The sequence below is a fragment of the Dermacentor variabilis genome, chromosome 6, assembly GCF_050947875.1.
Source record: "Dermacentor variabilis isolate Ectoservices chromosome 6, ASM5094787v1, whole genome shotgun sequence".
NCBI classification, from domain to species: domain Eukaryota; kingdom Metazoa; phylum Arthropoda; class Arachnida; order Ixodida; family Ixodidae; genus Dermacentor; species Dermacentor variabilis.
Window position 1 is genome coordinate 114,897,210 of NC_134573.1, and position 25,309 is coordinate 114,922,518.

General features: G+C 43.9%; 1 protein-coding gene and 1 non-coding gene across 3 annotated transcripts in view; one reads left to right on the forward strand and one right to left on the reverse strand.

Moving 5' to 3' along the window:
* The window catches only part of LOC142585061 (multidrug resistance protein mrp-7-like), a 163,810-nt gene that overhangs the window by 135,436 nt on the left and 3,065 nt on the right, over positions 1-25,309 (forward strand). The window contains exons 22-25 of one of the 2 annotated variants that reach the window (XM_075695534.1): positions 3,716-3,910; positions 4,802-4,960; positions 8,037-8,203; positions 8,738-8,932. In XM_075695534.1, the coding sequence (XP_075551649.1) occupies positions 3,716-3,910; positions 4,802-4,960; positions 8,037-8,203; positions 8,738-8,932 (716 nt within the window). The remainder of the gene's footprint in view (positions 1-3,715; positions 3,911-4,801; positions 4,961-8,036; positions 8,204-8,737; positions 8,933-25,309) is intronic. The other variant, XM_075695535.1, reaches the window with a different exon arrangement.
* Positions 7,699-7,772, reverse strand: TRNAS-GGA (transfer RNA serine (anticodon GGA)). The gene has a single exon. It is a non-coding gene; the product is annotated as a tRNA-Ser (tRNA).

Consider the following 25,309-nt stretch of genomic DNA (forward strand, 5'->3'; position numbering starts at 1 on the left):
TTCTGCAGCCCTGAGCGCGCTAAAGATGCTAGATCCGGTTCACCATTTAGGAATTCGACTGGCCACTGGCGTCTTCAGAACAAGTCCCATCGAAAGTTTGTATGTCGAATCAAATGAGTGTTCACTCGATCTCCTGAGAACGTACATCAGCCAAACATGTTTCCTGAAAGTCCACTCTAATCCTGAACATCCGTGTTTTAATACCTTTAACGATATGACATATGATACACTCCTTCGTAATCGTTCCTCTGTAAGGCAGCCCTTCTCACTTCGTGTGAGGGAGCTTAGTCTTGAAATGGATGTCCCAATCCTCAAACACCGCCTAATGCCTCCAGCTAAGCTGCTACCTCCTTGGGAGTGGCAGATGATACAATGCGATATATCTTTCATTCAAGTTACAAAACACGCTCCAGGGATTGAAATCCAAATGCATTGAAATCCAAATGCAACTCCAATACAAAAACTCCTGCATGGAGTTCTACACAGACGCATCGAAGTCACGCGAGGGGGTGTCATATGCAGCCGTCGGCCCATCTTTCTCGGAATCCGATGTACTGCATCCGGAAACAAGCATCTTTACGGCTGAGGCCTACGCACTAATATCGGCTGTAAAGCATATAAGGAAAACAAAACTCAAGAAATCTGTTATATATACGAACTCCCTAAGCGCTGTGAAGGCTTTGATGTCATTTTGTAAGCACAAAAATCCAGTAATCAATGAACTATATTCCGTCCTATGTAAAGCGTATATATGTAACCAGCATGTCATCATATGCTGGGTGCCGGGTCATAGGGGCATCGAAGGTAACGTTCTGACGGACCAGATGGCCACATCAATTGCATCGTATTCTGTTCATCCTACCGCAGCAGTCCCTGGTACAGATCTGAGGCCCGTCTTGCGCAGGAAACTGCGAAACTACTGGCAACGCTTGTGGGACAGGGAAACAAATAATAAGCTGCACGTAATAAAGCCACAATTAGGGTTCTGGCCTTCCGTAACAAAATCACGCCGGACAGATGTCCTATTCTGTCGTCTTAGAATAGGACACACATTTGGCACCCATAACTTTTTACTCACCAGAAATGACCCTCCAACCTGTGGCAGATGCGGGGAGAGGCTGACCGTGCTCCACGTCCTCTTGAAGTGTCGGAAAGCCGAATCTGAGAGAAGGAGACATTTTTCCTTAGCATACCGTCAACACATTCCTCTTCATCCTGTAATGTTTCTCGGTCCAGAACCGCTTTTTAATACAGAGACTGTCCTAGGTTTCCTCAGAGATGTTGTCCTACACGTTATTAGTCCCATACATTCGTAGCGCTTCCTCTCTTGACAGGATGGCGCTGTGACAGTCATACTGTATAGCACATGCCTCGAGGCCCTTGTGTTTCAAGGGCTCTGGCGAGGCAGTAGTGCTCCAGGTAATTTTACCATCTCACATATCTTTTATAATGCATCGTTCTCTCACGATGGATTTTATTGCTCATAGAACATGTCATTATCATCGACATAATATTATAACAGATAGATTTTACGCACTCTAGAGCGACTATTTTTAAGGCCCCTTTACAGCCACGTCACATCTACCTCATTGAACTCATAACTACATTGCGAATTCATCAACAGTGGCTTGGCGCTCTTTGGCCATACCTGGCCCTTGCGCCAATAAAAACCAAACATTCATTCAAAAGACACACCGACACTGACGGCGGAGCTCTCGTCAAAGACGGAGCACGTTATAACACACGCAGACGACACTTGCTGTGTGCCGGAAGTGCTTGAGTGTACTGAAAACTTGTTCTTGTGAATTCTCTTTACGTTACTTTCTTTTTATAAAAACAAATGAACTAACATTACAACTATTAGGAACGTCATTTCTTTACCATGAAGTTGGAAAAATTATCGATCATGCGCCCTGGTCAGCCAATCGGGTAGCTCGCCTCACTGACGTCATATGGGTTAGTTCCGTCATATGGGTGGGGGCGGCTTAAAATTCCGCCGAGCAGTGTGCTGCGATCGGCAGCGACGTGCATATTTAAACCCTTATAATAAATTACACGCTTTGCGCGGATGACTTAGATGCGTCAATTAATGATCAGAAGGACCTACTCTAGCGACTCAGTACGTTTGTAGAAAATTGTCAAAATCGTTTCAGGTTCCCTTTAACATGCCCTAATGTAGGGGACACGGGCGCTTATGGACTACGTTTCCATCGAAGTGCTGCCACCAGGACCGCGATTTGATCCCGCGAATTCGGGCTTAGCAGTGCAACACCATAACCGCTAAGCCACCGCGGCGGGTAGAAGCGCTTGAACGAAGCGCTACGCAGGGTGGCGCCATCTCTCGAGGCAACGGAAAGCCCGTGGGTGCCTGTATTTTCCTTTTGAACGTCGCTACTGCAAATAAAAAAAAACATTATCGTAGTTCAGGTTACAGCTTGAGGGATATTGTGAACGAACAGAAAAAACTCGGAAGCAATGTTTTTTTTCTTTTTTTTTTGTAACCTGTTTGGGCAGTAACTAGCATTTTAATTCGGTCCTGTGCAAAGGGAGCCCTTTTTAAAAAAAGGCGCGTCTTCGAGTTTTGTTTGACTGGTTGGTCGGATAATCTCGTTAAGTTCTAGCAACATGCCCGGATAACCGCTCTGGTTTTTGGCTCAAGGTCACTTGAAGGTAGCCGACAACGGGAGCTAAAACTATTTAATTGTTAATATTGCGTCAGACGTTCGTGCGTGCACAAGTAGGAGGCGGTAAACATATAGAAGTTTGTGTTTTCACAGAAATTCACCGATGCAAGCTTAAGTGCCCCATCCGTCGTGTTCTGAATTCCGACGTTTTGGCGCAGGAGATTCGGGACACACTTGAGCACTTACCCTTTACAGCACGAGTACAATGGATGCGTAGCAATGCACATCCCACACAAGCATTTGCAGATGAAGCAAGTCATAAAAAAACTTTTCGTCCCCTTCAATCGGCCCTCACCTCTCCGGAGACAAGGCTCCTCACAGAAAAAGAAAATCTTCGGCGCGCCACGCGAATGCTTCTCCCACCGTGTGGCACCGACCTCCCTGGCGGCCTAGCGCGCTTGGAAGAGGTCTTACTACGATGTTTGCGCCTCCATCTCGCCCTTACCCCTGCGGTAACCTGGTCGGGGTCGTGGACGGCACAGTACCGTGCCTCCGTCAGCGATTCCTGCCCTTTCTGTCCCACTCCTGTCTGCGAGGCGGACACTGGGCACCTCCCCTGCACCTGCCCTTCTCTACATGCCCTTCGCCGAAAACACCTGCTTCCATGGGAACCAACCCCAGGTCGGCCGCCAAATGTAACCAGTCGGATCATGGGGCCCCACCACCGGACACTGCTGGAATCTGGCGTTTATCTACATTTGTAAATAATCCTTTGTGCCAGAAGGCGCGCTGTCGCAATAATAATAAAGAAAATCCTCTGTGGCGGTACGTGTTTTTGGGAAACGAAGCGGAAGGACGAACTGAGCGGAGCAGAAAATGAAACCGGGTAGCTAGCCAAAGTATGCTGCTCATTAAGCTGATCGATATGTGGCCTTTTGTTTCTTGTCTTTCTGCAGCGCTTGACAAGAGACAGCTTGTCCTTACGAGCTGGCGAGGGTTAGTGGATTTGAGCTCAAGATTTCTGTGGCACTAGCAAGGTTGCCATAGTCGATATATTCGGGAGAGTAATATAGACATCCTTTTTGCCGCAGGAAGTTCTTACAAAGCGCAAGGACTCCACCGGTCATCCGAAACACGGAAGACCTCGGATTTTTGTTCAGCCCTACGATGACTTGTGGCCCAGTAAAGGGGTCGTGCGATTCGAAAATTTCAGCGCCTCCTATCGACCGGGCATCACCGACGATACGCTCAAAGGTATATCCTTTGTAGCAGAAGCGGGACAGAAGGTGCGTGCATTTGGAAGCCTGCATCTTTGTACCTCGTGTGGTTTGCTGACACTACCTGTAGCTAAATTTACGGAACTAAGCTTGCAAAACTTTACTATATGAACGGGTTTCAAATATTATACTGCTTATGATTGTTAAAAATCACGCTAGAGTGCTACATTTCTAACCATATTAGGATGCCTAACCTACTGATGCTGCAATGTATTTAATTAGGGTCGCCGTAGCGGAGGTTCCCGAACAATTCTGGCCCCTGTGACCTATTAATGAACAGCTCAGTTTAAGCAGACAAGCATATTTTTATTTCATTCCCAGTGAAATTCAGCTGAGGTGTCAAAAAGTCACCACGTCTCCACGTGTTCAGCAGGGCGAAAGGCATAGCCACTGAGGCACCTTGATCTGTACTCCTACTATCTCCACGCCAGAATAGCCCAGCGTATATTCCGTTCGGCTGCTTAGAAGGAGGTCGTGGGTTCAATTCATTGGTAGCTGCGGCAGAATGCTCCTGGGGAGAATCCCAAGACGCTGGCGCACCCTGCTTTCTGACCATGCCAAATTATCTCGAGTGGTCAGAATTAATCTCATACCAGATTGTGACGTCTCTTATATGTTACTTGGTGCTTTGGGGACGATGAAAGTTATGCAATTTTTTCCCGAGTGTAAACTGGGCTGCCGTCAAAATAATCCATACACCGACGCGAATGACGTACTATCAGAATTAAGATAGTGTGAATAAATGTGGTAGAAGGCAATAAAGAAGCAAGGATCAAACATATAAAAGGAGAGTAGAATTCACGGTCCTTCCTGTGCAGATATTTCTAAGTATATCGGAGTACTTATGCGTTTTAAAGCGTTTCTTACAGAAAATATCTTGTATTTTGCTCACGTTTCCAGCTGGCAGTTGTGGGGAGGACGGGTGCCGGAAAGTCATCGCTTGTACTTGCACTTCTGCGTATGATCGAGCGCACATCAGGAATGATCACCATTGACGGAATAGATATACAAACACTTCCATTGAGTCGCCTTCGTACTGCAATTAGCGTTATCCCACAGGTAAGAGTACAAAAAAATCGTCGTACGGGAAAGCTTTTTGTTTGCGAAGAGTTTTTCATAATGTTTACACGTCACCTGTACAGCTGTCTTTAAACCGAAAATATGTTTTATACTTCAATTATTGATCGTTATTAAATTCACCAGTATTAATATTGTAGCAAACACCTCGCAATTAGAAAATATTGCTCCTTCAATAACAATCTGTGCTATAGCCTAAGTACACCTGCTCCTTTCTGAAATCACCATCTGTCAGTGCGTTTGTACCTTAACCTGTGCAAATTATGAAGTGAAGTTAATTCAACGTGCAATATACAGGCACACTTTAGGAGGGCGAACGTAAAGTGCGTAACCAGGCCCATCCCCTTACACACAGTCATAACCTTTGAACGCAAGCAGTAATGTCGCTTCACAACAGAATGAACCACCATAGTACAAGACAAAGATTTTGTAACACCATCGAACAACGCACAACATATATACGTGTACCTAGTGGCTTGTTTAACAGGAAATATATATATATAGATAGATAGATAGATAGATAGATAGATAGATAGATAGATAGATAGATAGATAGATAGATAGATAGATAGATAGATAGATAGATAGATAGATAGAAGTAAAGAGTACTGATGACAGCGTTTATGGCCTTCATTTGCAGAATGAGGAATGAATAACATTTCCATTACTCGTATTAGCTAAAACTAGCAAGCAGCAATGCCAATGCGATTGAATGAGCTCAAGGTTAAGCTCTTTCTTTCGCCATAAAAACACCGTTTCTGTTATTGCGGTAGCACTTATAACGTCACACCAGCCGCATTACAGCGTTCGTCGTCTTCGCCGTCACCGTGGTGTCCCAAGGGCGACAATATCTTCCCCGCGTGGCGTATGCGGTATGTAGGAGTGAAAGCATGCGAGGGTGAGCCGACGAAGGCGGTTTAATCCCGCGCGCGCACGGGAGGAAAGCGGCGAGAAAGCATGCGGTCTTCTGTCGCACGCGATGCCCCAGAGGGAGGGGAGGAGGGAGTGTCGGGAGTTATTTCTCCGGCAGCTGCTGCATATGGCGCGGCCACGTGGGCCCTATCTTGAAAGCGATCTGCGATGGGGTCAGAGTCTAGGCGTCTAGGCGCACCGAGGGCAGACAGCTTTGTATGCCCTGTGGTTTGCCGCTTAGTTCGTGTTGAAGTGAGAGGCACCATGAAGATCAATTCGCTCGCTCCTTATGCCACGCTTCGTTACTCCAGCGTTTTGACGGCGAGCTTCCGCGGCCATCGAATGAGATGCACTCATGTTTGCCTGTGCGCGCGTGCCAAAATGCTGGCTAATTAACTTAGTTAGCGAATGTTTCAAGTTTACAGGGCCGTTAAAACTACTATCCTTACTTCGTATAGCTGTCTACTAATCTGAAGTCTGAATCGATGCTTCGCCTCTTGGGCGAAAGTGCGGTTTTGTTGTTACCCCGATAGACTGGGAAACATTTGAGCGTACATCTTTAACGTAATTTGTCTATGAGATACGGTAATGGAAAGTAACATCAAGGAGTTTACCAGGCTGGACACGTTCAATTACACGGCCAGAAATTGTAGCATCCACATTATTGCTAATGTTTTCATTGTTTAGGTCGAAGAAAATACATTTTCTTTATAACAATTCATTGTAGCCTATTCGCACGGGGCTATATTGCCAATTCATTTACTCAGTATTTGCATCTCTATTTATTTGACCTGTATTGTACCCGCTATAAATTTGCATCATCCGTATAAAGGACCATTTTGGGCGTACTTGAAAAGTTTACTATGTCACTGATATACTAAAGGAAATGTGGGACCCGAGATCAAGCCATGGGGCACACAAACGTCTATAGATTTGTATGTTATTTGAATGAATACAATTTAATTGTGCGCGTTGCCATTACGAGAAAAAGTTACTAGCGACTAGGGACAGTGGTTTTTCCCTTTGTCCGAAAGCAAGGTAATTTACGTAAGATTATGTAATGGTTTATTTAATCGAATACCTTCTTGAAGCCAACGTAAACGATAAGTGTCGATATCGTCTCGGTATTCAGATTCCGATATTTGAAGCGATCGTACGAAATCGATCAGAACTTTATGGAGTCTGCTTAGGCATATCAGAAAACCCACGCTAAAACAATATAGCAAGGTGGGTGAGTTGGTTAGGATTATAAAAGGGATTCCAGTTTATGGCATCAATCTGTAAGCTTTGTTTTTTTTTCGTGAGAGTGAACTTCGGCTAGCTGACGTAATTCGGCGTGAAAATTTCAAGGCATATCCTCAAAATCATTGATTTCGAAGTAACTTCTATTTGGATTCTTGCGGCACCGTAAATCTCTTTATTTATTTATTTCTTTCTTTTTATATATATATATATATATATATATATATATATATATATATATATATTATACCTCGAAGGCCCCAGAGATGGGGTATTACATGAGGGATGGGCTTAGTTTAATAAAACAGTAATTCAAGAGCAGCCTTGAAGTGACGTGCGTCGGAGTGGTGCGTGACGTCGGCAGACAGACCGTTCCAGTCCCTTGCGGTTTTCACACACACACACACAAAAAAAAATAAGATCGTAGTAGTTCTGCGGAAGCCCGCAAGGTGGAGAGAAGTAGTTAATAAAGGGAAAATCGGACATCCACCCGTTCGTAGCAATTGCTACAAAGGAAACCCATACGGGTTCCTCGAAAGAAGAGCCTCACAGTTAAAGAAAAATTCGACCTGGTCCGGGACTCGAACCCGGGACCACCGCCTTTCCGGGGCGGCCGCTCTACCATCTGAGCTAACCAGGCGGCTTAGTCACTTCTTTTGGTCATTGGTCACTTCTTTTCAGTGACAATCCGCATCATTTTTTGAAAAAGCATGGTGTCTTTTTCACTTGAGACCGGCGCTGTACTCAATTCGATTGAATGGAGGAACAACTTCCAGTCTAGGGTCGTTTAAGAATACCGGGATTACGTATACAGGTCAAGGCTTTTTTTTGTGTCCTGTTAAATTAAGTAAGTTAATGCCATTAGAGAAAACCAATCGACCGAAAGACTTTCAATCGTACTCAGGACTATTCCATGTTTACTGGCACGCTACGTGAAAACTTGGACCCACAAGGCAGCCACTCAGATGAAGTCCTCTGGAGAGTTCTTAGGAGCGTGCACCTAAGTGACTTCGTCGAAACGACGCCTGAGAGGCTGTCATTCTCCGTGTCTCAAAAGGGAGATAACCTGAGGTGAGTAAAGGTGTTTGTTAGTCACCGGCGTTTTGGCCGACAGTCAGAGCAGGGCAGGGACTCTCAGCACAAGTGGCGTTCCCCGAGCAAAGCGCTGGAGAGACTCACCCACTAGAAAGCACTGGAGAGGATGGCACCCTATAATGTTCCTCTTGTTCGCTACAGAATGTACTTTCACCTATAGCTGAACCATGTCTCAGAAGTTGCGAGGTTCTCTAACTACTAAAGTACTTAAAGATTGGTATTTGTCTTCCTAATATGGAAAATAGCAAAGGGCAAAAACATTTCATAAAATTCTCTTAACCCTGTAAGAAAGTGGGAAACACTCAACACAAAAGAATTCGAATATAAAGAAAATACTCGTATTCATCATTACCATCACCAGCCTATTAACATCTGCCTCATCCTTTAGGAGTGATAATATATGCATGACCTTTAAATATATGGAGGTATCCACATGTAAGTGAAACAATTAAGTGACTCATATACGATGAAAAGCTAACGTTGTGGTGTTTTTTTCGCGGTGAATTGTAGTGCCGGTCAGCGACAACTGGTGGCGCTCGCGGGGGCCCTGCTGCGAGCCACAAGAATTCTGGTGCTGGACGAAGCAACTTCTCAGATGGACTCGGACACGGAGCGCAGGGTGCAGACAACTCTGAGGGAGAGCTTCGCGCACTGCACCGTTATCACGATAGCGCACCGCATCGACACCATACTAGACTATGACAGGTGAGCCACAACGTGAACAGCGTCATCACCGTTGAACACACGTCATATTACCCAACTTGGGGGGCAAGTAGAAATATCATTCGGGACATGATTTCGAGGCCGTGGAGTAACTTGTCAGCCATAGTGATGGAATGCAGGTCTTCACGCGGTACAGTGAAAGAACACTTGTTTAACGAGGTTTCTGTACATTGCAACCTGAGGTTTTCTAGACGACTCAGGAACTCTTCAATATACCGTCTCTCATAGCTCCTATGTAGCTTGTAAGTTCATTACCGTGTTAATCTGTTACTAAAGTATAGCTAGGTTCGATCAAGGAAATTATCCAGCTAGATCCTCAAAATCCAAGCTTTGTGCAGACTCTGTACACCCTCACGTCGGAGTTTTCATAAGCAACAATATCCGTGGCTGTCTTTCAATATCGGCTTACTGCATCATGCTAGTGAAAAGTATTCTGGGATACCTACGACTCCTATGTAGTATTCGAGCATGTTTATTCACGGTCACGTTGGAAGAATATCAGGCTCCAATCCCCTTAGCACTTTACTGCTCATGACTTGCAAGTTTCATGTCTTGCATGTTCCTTGCATGTAGGATAGGTCATGCGTTCTCATGTGAGCGTGGCGCTCGGAAGCCCCGAGCGAGCGTACCCTTGGCACGATTGATTTGGCTCTTGTGATCCGTGTCTGTAGTTCGTGGCTCGGATAAGGGCGTCACATAGGGGGTCGCTTGCCTACGCCTAAAACATAGGAGCTGGGCTGCGCTATACCGGAGCATCGCACTAAGCTGACCAAGTGGACCCATGCTGTCGTCCGTCATTCTCGCCGAGATCGGCTTGTTGGCGAAAAGATAAGGTCGGGAGGTCGAATAAAACGAACAACTCTATCTTACATATCTAGAACTCACAACTGACTCAGTGTGTATGGAAGAACCACTCCATGTCGGAACACTTTATTTGCCTGAGCAAGCTATTCCACACATGCTCTACATTGCATCAAAAACCTGCTTTTAAGCCAATGTTTCGCCTAGATCCTAGGTGAGGGAACTTCGTTACTCTGTACCGGCCAATCAGAAGGGTCGAAGTGTTCACAGCACTCCGCCCTTAATGTCGCCCTAAATTATGCTAACGCCCTCGCATTCGCCGCAACCAAGAGGCTGTTAGGAATTGGAAATCGAGGCTGTTCGCACGGAAGTCGTCGACGCTGGTATCTTGCATCAATTAATGGCCTCTTCCTGACAGTCAGCATGTGGCTATATTAGAAACCTGGCCTCGTTACAGCTTCCACAGAATGCAGTGGTTGTTGTCACCTCGAAGGGATATTCTTTGTTGGCCTGTCAACGCCGGTCACCGCCGTTGTCTACGTGGGCGCCGGTGAAGGGGTCACTTCGTGGCAAGTACCCAAAAACTTCCAATTGCCACTTTGAGTCGTGACACGGTGCAGCATGAGAATTTTCTGGTTTCTGAGGCATTGCTCCTGATTATCGTAATCTCGGCAGCCCCGCATATGCGTTGGCGTCCGTAACCGCTATGGAATTCCGGAGACGGCTGGGTGCCGTGGCAGTTTGACGTGGGCCGACTGCACTAGCAACGTATATACACGGTGTCCCTACTATCATGCACAAAGATTTAAAAATGTGTGAATGCTGCGTACCTGAACAGAAGCAAAATGATGTAGCAAAAGAGAAAAAAATCTAATAAAAAAGACACGCAAAACTGCAGCGCGACGGGCTGATCGATGCACTTGGCGTGCATTTGCGGGTTTCGTTCAAGCTCGGCAAAACACTTTTATGCAGCACATATTGTGCAACAGAAAGCTGCATCGCAAGTTTCTCATCTTGCTGTTCAATTTTCTCATTTACACTATTTATCTAAATATTTTAGAAGTTCATTAATTAAGAATAATTATGTAATTAGACGTAATGTAAAACATGATCTCATTATTCACAAGCGATGGCAAACAACATTACCTTGGTTCTGTCCAGCTACGTGGCATTTGTATGTTTCACAGCGTAAACTGTTATGGGCTCATTCCAACAGCCATTTCGGGTGGCGATGGTGTCCGCCGCCGGTATCCGGTCTCCGTAGCAGCTATCGTTGGGAGTAAGAAAAAAAAATACCCTGTTCCCGCCGTCATCGAACTCTGGGCCACTGCTTGGGAATCAGCTATTCTACCAGTGAGCCATTTGTGGCTAGTGGCGTGTGTTAAAAGCATTGCGAAGGAGAAACTTGTCGACAAATGCAAGTTGTTGGTGAAGGGCTCAACCCGCAATGCAAGACTATCAAGATGAAGCTTCCTTGGCTTACCCCACACCTCGAACAGAGACGGATTCTTGAATTACTACAGCCATGTGGCACATCGCAGCCTAACACGATATAAATGTGGCGGTGTGACCGCATGGAGGGCTGACAAATGACTAATCGAGACGTGGCGTTTACTTTGAAGGATGGAGTTTCTTCCAGTAATCTGCCTCATTTATTGAACACATACGGGCACCAGTGTCTCATCGTCGTTCCAGGCCGACAACGACTTTGCCTCCGGTGCAACTGAATTGTGCATATCTGGCGCTAATGTAGACACCACGCTGCAGTAACCGTCACCGCTATGGTCGCCTTGCAGATGCATGCATCGGAACCTACGCTGACAAGCTTCGAGGAAATAGGCCAGCTGAGGATTATACCATCACCAATCATCTAATTAATGTAAGTGAAGTTGTGGATGCAAGTGGTGAAACAACCGTTGAAGCTCATCCATTGGGCCTTCATCGGCTGACAATAGCCATAGCCCGAAGCTTTCTAGTGTGCATGAGACTAAGCTGCTTGACAACGAGCCAAGTACGTCATGGCCAGATTTTCAACTAGTTTAAGATAGTCCGCCGTCAATGAAATCTGTATTGGTGTGCGAGGCCGCTAAGAAGCGTCCGTCGCCATTTCACAGCCTATCGCCTTCGGGAAAGGAGGCCCTGGTTCCCAAAGTGCCAAAGTTGACAAAACCGTTCCGGGGAACGCCCATTCCTGCAGATGCATCTTGCGTTAAAGTGCAACCCAAGGTTGGCAATGCATCACCCCATCAAGAAAGAAGTGGTGCACCTCTGGAGCAGCGTTTAAAAGCTGCACCGAGATAGGTAATCGTGGCGGGCGCTCTTCCCTTCCATTTTGGTACTTTAAATGTCCATGGCTTACGAAATAAGCGACGGCAAATACAGCTTATTCGTTTGTTACACAACAGAAAATTAGATATTGCTGCTATTCAAGAATCAAAGATTGAATCCAACGAAAACAGAGAAGTAGCTAGATCTCAATTTCTTTGTGGCTATAATGTTCGGGCAAGCCGCGCAGTATGCGTTTTCGCTGGTTTTACGTTATTTGTTAGGAAACATTTGCATTGTGACTTCCTACAGTTATTACAGATAGGAAAGGACGCCTACTATGGTGCGACATTGATATCAGAGGTATGAGGTATAGATTTGCGTGTGTTTATGCCCCGAACAATTTACGTGAACGAGAATGTTTCTTATCCTCAGAACATCATTTCTGTACTGATCGTGCGTTCGTCCTCTTGGAGACTTTAATTTAAACGCGCACGATCGTCCGTTAGTGAAGCTGAGACATGGTCCAAGTAGTGATGCGTTGCAACGCCTGATATGTGATTTTCGACTTGTGTACTTTGGAGAAAATGAAAGGGTGGGATGTCGTTACACGAATCTCCAAAGGCACCTCGCATGCAAGACTTGATTGTATTCATGCTTCAATTAGCGCATCATCTCTTATGTATGGTTACACTGTGCACCCTGTATTCTTTAGTGACCATGGCCTAGTCTCAGCATCGTTTGGCAGCCGTTGGTGCCAAAGTAAGTGTACGCGCTGGAAGTTGTGGAACATTAATAACAAATTACTTTTCTTGAGTGCTTTCTAAAGCGTGTTACTGAGCTTACAGCTCATCTGTCATGACGCAATGACTTGCCACTCTTTGCTGTGTGGTAATTATTCAACGAGTAATTTATTGTGACAGCTGTAGAAGAATTGTCAATATTGTCCTTTGAAGAAAGAATAATTAAAAAGCATTGTATAGACTTCTAAGCGAATTACATGAGCTTGAACGTCTACATTCGGGTCAGTATATTGATGATATTCATAGTACTAAGGCGAAGTTACAAACTGGGGTGCTATAACGTCAAGCTATTCCAAACTTTTCGATTCCAATGCTGCAATCAGCCCTCCGCGATTGGTCACAAACTTTTTGGACCACCCCCCTCTTCGCCTGTCTGTCACGCGACGTCACGAAAACGATACCTCTCCATCTGATATGACGTGTACACACTGATTATGCATGATTTCACTGAACAAAGGAAAAATAGTTATTTCTGATTCGATGCCTTTTCGCCATTAGACTTCGACTATTGGAGAAAACTTTTAGGGCTGCACCCACTTCACCTGCCTGTCACGCGACGTCAGAAAACCGCGAAAACTCACCACGTCAACGTGACGTGTACGCATTAAAGATGCATTAATATGCCGAACGAAAGTGAATTCTTCTGTGAATAGCCGCAGGCTGCCCCGTTCCGGAAGGAATAAAAGATGGCTGCCACCGATCGCTCAGGCACTGGCTACACGCCCCTGCCGGAGAGCATGGGTTTATCTGCGTGTAATAAAACTTTCTGCGTAGTCGTGTAACGTTTTCGAGAGCTTTCGGCACGTTTACGACCTCGTTCTGCCAGCTCTTCTTTGCTGCGGATCCGTTTTAGCGTCCCTCTTAAGCTTCCGTTGCATGCCGCCGCAAGCTAAGTAAGCGAAAGCGGACCAATCGTAGACGCTGGCGCCACCCTCTTCAACCGGTTATCGATATTCAGTGCAGTGGCTCAGCTCCATCAAATCCCTCTACACTTGAGCAAGCTCGTCGCCTCTTGTGAGCCAATTAGATAAGACAAGCCGCTCAGTGTAGGCAATGTTATTCGTTTTTCAAGCAAACAAAAGTGACCTCCTATGAACGAGGGGAGTATTTGATTGGTTTGATCAAACCACCCTGCTGGGGACCGCCCGATGCTTGCGTCGGCGGTTACACAAATTTGACGCCAGGAGATTGGAATAAAAACATATTGGGATGGTTTTACGTTATACGGCCCGTGTACACAGAAAAATACAGAGGTGCACTAGTGCGTGCGCGAGGTCAGTATTTTCTGGAAGAGCAGCCTTGCAGTAGGTACCTCGGTCATGAGCGCCGATAAGCGCTGTCTAAACAAATACTAGATATAGAGTATGGTAGAATCATTGTTAATGAGCCGACTGTAACAACTAAAGCGTTTTTCGAACATTACCAAGTATTATTTCGAGGCCTTAATCCATTGGACAGAGATGTTGCCAGAAAATTCGTACCGTGGCTGCTCCAGTTAAAGGAGGATGATTACAATTATACAAATGAATTCATTAATATTAGTGAGGTAACTGTATGCACAGATTCGTTAGCGAAAGGCAAGGCGCCCGGAACGTATGGCGTTGCTGCCTTATTTTATCAGTGTTTTCGTTCCCTCTTATCACAATTATTAATTCAGGCGTACCACGAGGCCATGGAAGTAGGGTACCTAACTGCCACAACACACAGAACTGTCCTCATAGCCAAAAGCGATGATGAGACTAAATTGCAAAAAGTGCACGTATATCGGCCTATCTCTTTATGCAATGTGAATTATAAAATTTTTGCAAATGTATTAGCTAACCGTTTCCATGTCGTGATAAGATCCGTGGTCGGTGATCATAAAAAATGTGGCATCAGGGGCCAATTCAGATCAATGGTCATGTTGCGAGATCGGTGCTAGGGTGTGTAGCTGAGGTGATTGGGCAGGTAGCAATGGTTCAGCTAGATCTGGCGAAGGCGTTCGACAGGGTGAATCACTCGTTCCTGTTTACTCTAATAGAGCCCACAAATATCGGATCAAAATATGTCTCAGAATATGTATGCTAATGGCTTGACGAGGCTGATAGTGAATGGTTCTCCTTCTCCGATCCAATTATGCTTGTATCATCAGTAAGACAAGGATGCTGCTAGTATTTACAGCCGCTTTCTAGGAACATTCTGAAAGAACAAAAATTCCAACGGTTTAACCAACTGCCGACTAAAGAGGTTCGGGCTCTTGCATATGTAGACGACGTGGTCCTTTTTTTGTACTGACAAAAAGAGTGTAAAGACTGTTCTTGCAGTTACAGAATATTTTTGTGCGGCTTCTAGTGCAAACTTTAACTTTGAAATAAGTTCAGGGTTTTCGTTGGGATTATGCGCCATAATGCCATTATATAACAAAGGCATTCAATGGAAGAAATATCTGCATTATCTGGGTGTACCTTTCTCACAGTATAAAAATAGTAACACTCATTGATCGGGAGAAGTTGGAAAAATTTAACGCTACGTGAATTCATGGCGAGGGCGGAATCTATCAATGTTCCGTCGTGCTGAAGTGTGCAACGTGTTCTTAGCTACCTGTCTTATGTGCTGCAAGTACTGCACTGCTCACGAATTCGCAATCAGGCGCTGGATCGCGTATTTGCAGCATTTATTTAGAGCTGGAGTTGTGAGTGAATGCGGTGCGACAATCTGTTCCTTCCTCTTCAACGTGGTGATCTAGGATTGGTTCATCTTTTCTTCAGGCAAATTGTTGCTCGCCTGTTTTTCTTTAGAGACATTGACCATCCGTTTTTTGCGTGAAATGTTACAACTCCGATTAGTTCATTATCTTCCTAATATAGTAGTGTCATCAACTGTCAAAGACGTCCCACAGGCTCCTTGGGGCTTTCTCAAGGAGGTCTTTGACACATTTCTTGAAAGTTAGATTTGGTCTGGAGTATATGTTAAATGTGAGTCGAAAAGCGATTTCCGCGGTACTGGTAGACTCGATTTTCCCAGGTGCTTTGTATCGTGCACCTTATTTAGGCCGAACTTATCAGCGTGTACTTAAGTGCGTCCGAAAAATGTGTGCACCTCCTGGAGTAAAGCATGCTTCTTTAAGTTACGTTCGGAAACACTCCGTGTTAAAATTGGTTGAACTCTAGGGGCTGCTTCGTGCCGTCGTCACGAACTGTCGACTTTGTCCACGCGCCGAGACCATAGAACACTGTTTCATAGATTCAAGGGATGCTGTGTTTTATTTTGGGACATTCTCCAAAGGACGCTTAGAAAGGACATTGGCATCACTCCATATTCAATTAGGTTTCTACCGTTTAAGGTTACAGGTGGCCCTCCCTATGACATGTTCATAGTACGTGGTTTATACAGCCTACGGAGATGTAGACCGTGTGATCGCCATGCCTAAAGCCCGCAATCCAGAAAATCTTTCTCTCGCGAAAGTGCTGTTTATGTTAGAAGTGTTTACGCTCTGCAGGTACATCCGCCAGACTGGATGCACTTGTTGGACACATGTGTGTGTTTGCATGAGTTTTCAGTGTGTAGCTGTCTCCGTTCTGTAATATATCTTCAGTTTTGTTTTCATGTAATGAAAGAAAGAGCCACACCAGCGCTTGCTAGCATGCAGCGGAAACATGCCCTATAAACGGGTACTAGCGTGCGAGGAGACATGCGATCCGACATGTGCTCCACGTAGCAGCGATACTCGCAGGTTTCGCATTGCAGTTGCATATTATTACACCATGTATAACGCCTTGTAGCAGTTGCACAGGTAGCGGTACAAGACAATTAAAGTAGGATTTGAGGATTAAAAGTTATATTATGGAGATTTATAAATCCTAATGTGATGAAAAACATGTACGACATACCTGAATAATTCAAGCAGTCTAGGTGACTGTCTTTCAGCATCCCATTTCAAAGCGAATCCAAATAAATCATCATCGTCATTACCATCATATCTTCCAATTTGACATGAGCGCTGAGTAGCGTCGATACGGAGAAACTCAAGCAGGCTAGGTGACTTTGTGACTATCTCGTTCGAAGGAGATCATCATCATCACAATAATAATAATAATAATAATAATAATAATAATAATAATAATAATAATAATAATAATAATAATAATAATAATAATAATAATAATAATAATAATAATAATAATAATAATAATGATGATGATGATGATGATGATGATGATGATGATGATGATAATAATAATAATCAACAAGAAAAAGAACAACAACAACAGTAACGTACCGTGGCAAGGGTCAAGGGATGTGACACGTGCGCCACGTATTCTGGATACCTATGTTTACGTTTGGGTACACGTTATGGTGCTCCTCGCAAGGTAGAAACAGCTGCTGAAGAAGAGAATCATGGATATATATATATATATATATATATATATATATATATATATATATATATATATATATTTATACACGGCGTCGACGGCGAGCTGCGGCTTGTGCTGCTCTCGGCACAGCGGTCTGCTGCGCCACATCTCGCTGGTTTCGACCACGCGCGTAGCTCCATGATTCGCTTCTTCAGCAGCCGTTTCTACCTTGCGAGGAGCACCATAACGTGTACCCAAACGTAAACATAGGTATCCAGAATACGTGGCGCACGTGTCATATATATATATATATATATATATATATATATATATATATATATATATATATATACCTTTCCAAAAAGGACCTGAATTGCGAGTTAGAGCTTGTGTGTTACTTCTGCCATGTTGATGTAAATCGTCATTTTCGTTCCTAAATGTCATAGTGCGAACCTATATAGGCGGGTATGGCGATGTTGATCTTCTTGCATGTTATAAAGGTACAAGCCGCGTGTATTTACGATCCGACGTTCAATCTAATCCGCATATTCTGACATGACTGCAGTCGTGTGGTATTCCATTTGTCTGTGACATTTCATAGCATTGAACGTTGTTCTGCAAACGCCGTTATTTATTTATTTATTTATTTATTTGTTTATACAAGCACCTGCAGCGCCACAAGGGCATTATTGCAGGAGGGGGGGACAAATTTAAGAAAAATGAACATGTGACAAAAGCTTGATACAGCTAAGCACAGGTGGTAAAAGTAAAAAAAAAATACGTAACATCGATGAGTCATCTCAGCGGCAAAACCGTCTTCAGTGAAATGCGGTGCAAGATTGCAAGACAGAAATGGAAAGGGTACACTATCGCATGAAGTGCGATGCCAGCCAAATGATATAAAGAAAACGGGATGATATACTACGACAGACTGCGTGACAATAAAGACAGAGACCCTGAACACGTTTTACATTCACCAATGCTCCTGAGAACCCTATTCCAGTGTGCGGAAGCATGCGGAAAAAATTAATTACTGTAGACATCAGTACGACAGCGCACTTCAAGAACTTTCAGCTCGTGATGACATCGTTTTGAGATGAAGTGGGGAGGGAAAATATACAAGTTATTATTTAATCCTGTGAGATCATAGTAGATTCGGAAAAAAAAGTTCTAATTTTGCAGTTAATCGGCGGTGTGCTAGTGTTTTCCAACCAAGGTCCTCTTTAAGTAATGTAATACTGCCACGGAAGTTATAATTACCAGAAACAAATCTTCCAGCGCGGTTTTGGACGCGTTCAAGCTTTTCTATAAGTTTAGAGCTTTCAGGGTCCCATACCTGGCAAGCGTATTCGAGTACCGGTCGAACATTTGTTATGTAACGCAGTTCTTTTACTTCCGGGGGGGGGGGGTGTTATAAATATTACGTCTAACAAGGTATAGCATACGAGATGAATTTTAGGTTAAGTATTCAATATGTCTGTTCCATGTTAAATTTTCTGAAAATGGACCCCGAGGTCTATTGCGCATTCTGACTTAGGCCTACTTTTGTTGGCAGCAAATCAGCTTCATGTTTTGGTTCGCCATGGTTCTCGTCCGGTGAGCATGTGCCCCATACCTTAGCTGCAGGAAATGCAAATGCCCTAATAATGCATCGTGCAAACCAATGAGCACATGAAAAGTTACGAGGAAGCACTTCATGCCGCACTTAGTAAACACTATACGAATGCTCATATGAAGCCCACGCTGACAGGCTTCTGCATGTGTTCTGACTGTCTATAGACAGAGAGAGAGAGAGATGAGGGAACTCAGTACCAGAAGAAAGAATATAAACGAGCACGCTTAATGATCTTGTGGTAAACTGTTACCATGGCACAATTTAAAGTGCACATTTTTATTCATTCACTGATGCCCCTTAGGATGCCAAACAGACGCCAATGCCTCAAACCTACACACATCTCTTTTCTACAAAAATGTTTCTCCAATGCGATGCTTTCAATACATTTTATGACACTGTACATTGTCTGAATGCTCGTTTGTCTTCTATGTTCTACTACAATATGTAAACTTTCGTCTTTGTAATGGTATTTGTCGCAAGCTTTCTATGATGATATAGCACTTGACACTACGCATTACTTTATAGTCTATGTTATATATTCCGTCCAGTTAATTTGGATTTTCTTTATTTTTTTCTCTTTTGCTACAAATCTTTTGGAAGTGCCTGTTTTTAATGGGTTCCTCACTAGCCTAGTCGACTATGAACCCACATCATTTCTGAACCATAACTTTTATACATCGAAAAGAAACAACAGAGCAAAATTATAATATATAATAATAAGGTAACAATAAAAATGGGACAAATGGCTATGGGGAATGCATGCGAAACTGTTTTCATTCTGGCTTCTCTGGAACGCCGGAAGCTGTTTTTCGTCAAAAGGTAACAGCAGTTTTACTTGTGTACTGGAAAATTTTTTGGTCATCTAACAACCATAGGAGTAATATTCCCCGCGAAATCTGCAGCTGGTGAGTAAAAGGTCATGTCATATACAGTTTAATAACGCAAACTCTGGCTGTCAAGTTCATGATATATAGGTCGTTCAAGTTCTGATTAAACCGATGCTACCATAATACCCAAAGAAGAACACCGATACATCAACAGCACCTTTCTAAACATCATCATGGTTGGACTGCCGTGTCTACAAAACGTACTACATTTTTTGAACGAAATTATTTTACTAATTATGTAATATTAATATTACAGTAATCGCTTTGCATGTCTTCCAATGCCTTTTCCATTTTTCAAAAAATGCCACTCCTTTCTTGACTTCATCTCTTAATTCCATGCAGTAACTATACCTCGCGGGGAAGTGCTGTCGCAACATTATAGAGCTTTGTCTTGTGAATGTTGATACTGTTTCCCTCATGTGTAGCAACGTTCATGTGGCTGCGGCAGACAAGTTCCAGCCTCCATTCATCGTTTCTTGAATTATGGGGTTTTACGTGCAAAAACCACTTTCTGATTATGAGGGGCGCCGTAGTGGAGGACTCCGGAAATTTGGACCACGTGGGGTTTTTAACGTGTACCTAAATCTAAGTGTACGGGTGTTTTCGCATTCCGCCCCCATCGGAATGCGGCCGCCGTGGCCGGGATTCGATCCCGCGACCTCGTGCTCTGCAGCCCAACACCATAGCCACTGAGCAACCACGGAGGGTCGTTCATCGTTGCTTGAACTTTGGAAACACACAACAGCAGTATGTGTTTCGAGATGCACAAAAAGCGCAGCCGGAACTTTTCTCTTCGAGGCTACGTTGACTGGTACCATCATCTTGACCACGATGACTGGTCATTCGTTGATAGGACAGCTGATGTTCACGAACGTTTTAATTTTTTTACGAAAGTAGTTGAAGATAGCATGGCAAGCTCATACATACAGAAAGTCGCTGTTTCACCCGAATAGCGAAACATCAAAGGCCATAGAAAATTACTACACAGCTAAACGAAGTAAGGATACCGGTTTTACCAGCCGTATAAACTTGTAAAGATTCGCTTACTAGATTAGCAAGTATGGTGTCACGCGCGCACAGGCAAACATCAGCCCATCTCACTCGGTTAGCACAGACATTCGTCTAAACGCGTGCACGAGGAAGCGCGGCAGCCGCAGCGGGCAAATCGACGTTCGTGCTGCCTCTTGTTTCAACGCGAACTAAGCGGCGAGAGCACAGCATATACGAAGCTATCAGTTCTTGGCGCAACTAGGCTTTGTCCCCATTGCAGATTGTTATCAAGATGGGGCCCATGCGGCCACGCTCAACCGCAAGCTAGGCAGCCACCGCCGGAGTTGAACGCCCCCACTCGCCCGTTGTCTTGCGCGCTATGGAAGACTGCGCGCTTCCTCGTTGCCTTCCTCTCCTGCGCATGTGCGAGATCGAGCCACCATCCTCGGCACACCCTCGTACGCTTTCACTCGCATACACAGCATACGGCGCGTGGCCACGATGATATCGCACTTGGACTTTATACGTAACACCTCGGCGACGCCGACACCGACAGAGATTACAATGGCGGAAATATCCCTGTAGTCTTCATATAATTGCTATCGCGATATAATGTTCAAAAAGACAATGTTCCCTCATTGCTTTTCCATACAACTAAAAATGGCAATAAGTCTGAAAGACCTTGCACACATGAAAATGGGACAAACAGGCCTAAAAAGGGGGGAGCTATATTTAGCACTGTTGTTGCCTTTGCAGATTTTGTTATTACAATGACCAATACGACCACATTGAACGTATTGGAACCAGCACCACAAAGAATTCAAAACATTTCTGCCTCTGCGTGCACTCTCACTCTTCAAAAGAGTGCTGGACACCTATGTCTCCAGCACTCTAAGGTAGACGCCGTATTTTAAGTTCCACGTAAACTCTAAAGTACATGTAAGGCTACCGCTCCGTTCGGAAAGTTTCGTCGTTTGGAAAGATAACGTCGTTCTTGTTCTCTAGCTGGATTATTCAGAGCGGCGAACATCACTGGCACGAGAAATAGAACCACATATTCTACTAATTAACAAAAATTCGTACACCCTTCGTGTTGTTCCATTGATGAAGGCAGGTGAAAAGGTAGGCCTCTACTTTGACACAGCGCTATGCTTGTCTTCAGCAGCTAAATATGTGAAACAAAAATCCCTCCGCGTTCTTATACTGCTTGTCGTATACCGGCTGACTTCCACTCAGCTGTTGTCTTTCTGAAATTGTATTCTACTGCGTGCCTCCCTATACCAGAGTATGCCTGTGTAGTTTGGGGAGAACGTGCAAATAAAATGATATATTTTTTCGAGCACCGCTTTTGCCATTCTGGTGAACATAGTGCAGTCCTCTCAAATATGCCTATACTCGCACCCCTAAAATTAGGATGTATTAAATCAGACCTTCTGTTCCTCTACAAGGTGCTCCATGGCAATGTACATTGTCCAAAGCTTCTTGATCATGTGCAAGTTTCCGTGCTTCAAAAGTACACTAGGCAGCATCCCGCGTTTCCTGCGCCGCTTTATTGCATTCAAAATTTGCATTTTTTTTACAAAAAGAAAACGTGCAATATGTTTTCTGCCTTTATTGATATCTTTCAGAATCCATTTTCTGGGTTTGGATATATGTACATAATCGTCTTGTCAGATTAGCTTCCACTTAGGCCCGTCCACTTGATTCCTGTTTCCTTATCTAACATTGTTTTCTCTACCACAGTTGTTTGTGTACATACATTTTGTGTCGTGTATAATTACTATTTAAGTGCCCCAGCACGATGGCTCCGTAGCTGTTCCTGGGCACTATAGCAAACATTTCATTATTGCAACTTATGTAACAGCGCGAAACATAAGGGAGGGACGACAATCAATCAGTGATGTTTACTTAACGGGCCCAGGAACAACCCGAAGGTCTGAGTGCTGGCGTGTGCATACATTAAAAGATGTATGCATGGGCAATAATATACAAATCAAGTCATCAATCAAATCAAAAGTATTTATTAAAGCGCCTAGGAACAACCTCGAAGGTCTTCGTGCTGGCGCACTCGGCAAAAGAATGCACAGGAAAACAGTGCAAGCCCACACGCACACACAGACACACACACGCGCAGACACAAAAAAAAATTAATTTCGTGAATACAGATTATAACAGGGCATAAAATCGGTACACGAAGAGAATACAGAGCGAAAGTGGGGAAACAGAAAAGCATTACAGAATGACGCAACACACAAAAGATATGAAAGGTTTTGTTCAGTTATTGAAATTCCGATGCCAACTCCTTTCAGGAAAATATTAAAATTAGGTATGAAGATGCCCCCGCACTTTGAATGGGCGTTATATATCGCCTACACTATATATAAAGGGTCGCAAAAATCAGAAGGCTGATAAGCGCGCTGTTTCCTTGTGCTTTCCTGAGGAATATAAAAGCGCACATCAGAAAGCAATTCGAGCAGCAGATTTTTCCACGTATTAATTTCTGGCAAAAAAAAATCCGATTTGTTGCCTCTACAGGTAAAAGTAGGTAATGCGAAAGCCTGTGTTAGCTCTATGGAGATAGAAGGCTTTTGACAGGATCTTTGTTAAAATGTAGACGTGAACTTTTTTGCACACTTTGTAGAAGTTCACAATTTGACCTACCAGTGCCGCCCCAAATGACGGAGGCGTATTCAAGAACTGGAAGGCGTACGTTCTTATAAAAAGTTAAAGATAGCCAAGGTTGTTTGAAGTGTATACTACTACTACTACTACTACTACTACTACTCCTACTCCTACTACTACTACTACTACTACTACTACTACTACTACTACTACTACTACTACTACTACTACTACTAATAATAATAATAATAATAATAATAATAATAATAATTATTATTACAGGAGAGACGTATTCTGTTTTTTTTTTCGGACTCTGCAAAACCCTCTATAAGCAGGCTCCCGAGTGATATATTGCATCCTTGGAAAAGAGCCCCTTCAACAGGCCGCCGGGACTTTCAAAGTAAATCCGTAAAAACTTCGAAACGTGGGGAGTGTTTTCGCCCGCTCGACTCTAGCGAAGTAAAAGTCCAAGCAGGCTGTCATGCTGCCAATTTATTTTTACAAGGCAACTAGCAGCATTCCTCAACGAGGAGTATTCGGAGCACTCCTTTTCAAAATATTAATGAATTTCTTCCCTCTATTCGCAATTCTTGGATCTTTCTATATGCCGATAGCTTCTAAATTTTAGAGGAAATTCATATTGCAGAAGTCTGTCGCATCCTCAAGTCGTGCCTCCTTTAGTGGTGCCTCCTTCTGAATGGTGCAAAAATAATAACCTCACCTTAAGTGCTGCTAAGATTAAAGCCATGACTTACAGAGACAGGACATGAAGCACTTCTTTTTCTTATTCCGTAGATTCTGAACCGTTGTGTAAGGTCCGTGCGACAACTGATCTCAGTGCACGTTTTGATATGACATTACACACTTCTGCACCCACTTAACATGTTACAATGCGGGCTTCGCGCACTATTGTGTTTATTTGCAGACTATCGAGAGAATTCAATTGTCCTACACCGTTTCGCAAGCGGTAAAGAAACTACCTGTTTTTCTCAACTCGGGTACGCGTCACTCGTCTAGAGTGGCATTTCTAGATCCATTATAGATCAGCTCAGGAAATCGTTGGTAAGCAATTATCATTCCCGCATAGATCATATTCACAATACAATAGACCATATTCACACTATCAATCAAGTGATAGAAAAGTGTGCGCAATATAGCCAACCTTTATATATAGCTTTCATTGATTACGAGAAAGCGTTTGACTCAGTCGAAACCTCAGCAGTCATGGAGGTATTGCGAAATCAGGGTGTAGACGAGCCATATGTAAAAATACTGAAAGATATCTATAGCGGCTCAACAGCCACCGTAGTCCTCCATGAAGAAAGCAACAAAATCCCAATAAAGAAAGGCGTCAGGCAGGGAGATACGATCTCTCCAATGCTATTCACAGCGTGTTTACAGGAGGTATTCAGAGACCTGGATTGGGAAGAATTGGGGATATGAGTTAATGAAGAATACCTTAGTAACTTGCGATTCGCTGATGATATTGCCTTGCTTAGTAACTCAGGGGACCAATTGCAATGCATGCTCACTAACCTGGACAGGCAAAGCAGAAGAGTGGGTCTAAAAATTAATCTGCAGAAAACTAAAGTAATGTCTAACAGTCTCGGAAGAGAACAGCAGTTTACGATAGGTAGGGAGGCACTGGAAGTGGTAAGGGAATACATCTACTTAGGAACGGTAGTGACTGCGGATCCGGATCATGAGACTGAAATCATCAGGAAAATAAGAATGGGCTGGGGTGCGTTTGGCAGGCATTCTCAGATCATGAACAGCAGCTTACTATTATCCCTCAACAGAAAAGTTTATAACAGCTGTGTCTTACCACTACTCACGTACGGGGCAGAAACCTGGAGGCTTACGAAAAGGGTTCTACTTAAATTGAGGACGACGAAACGAGCTATGGAAAGAAGAATGATAGGTGTAACGTTAAGGGATAAGAAAAGAGCAGATTGGGTGAGGGAACAAACGCAGGTTAATGACATCTTAGTTGAAATCAAGAAAAAGAAATGGGCGTGGGCAGGACACGTAATAAGGAG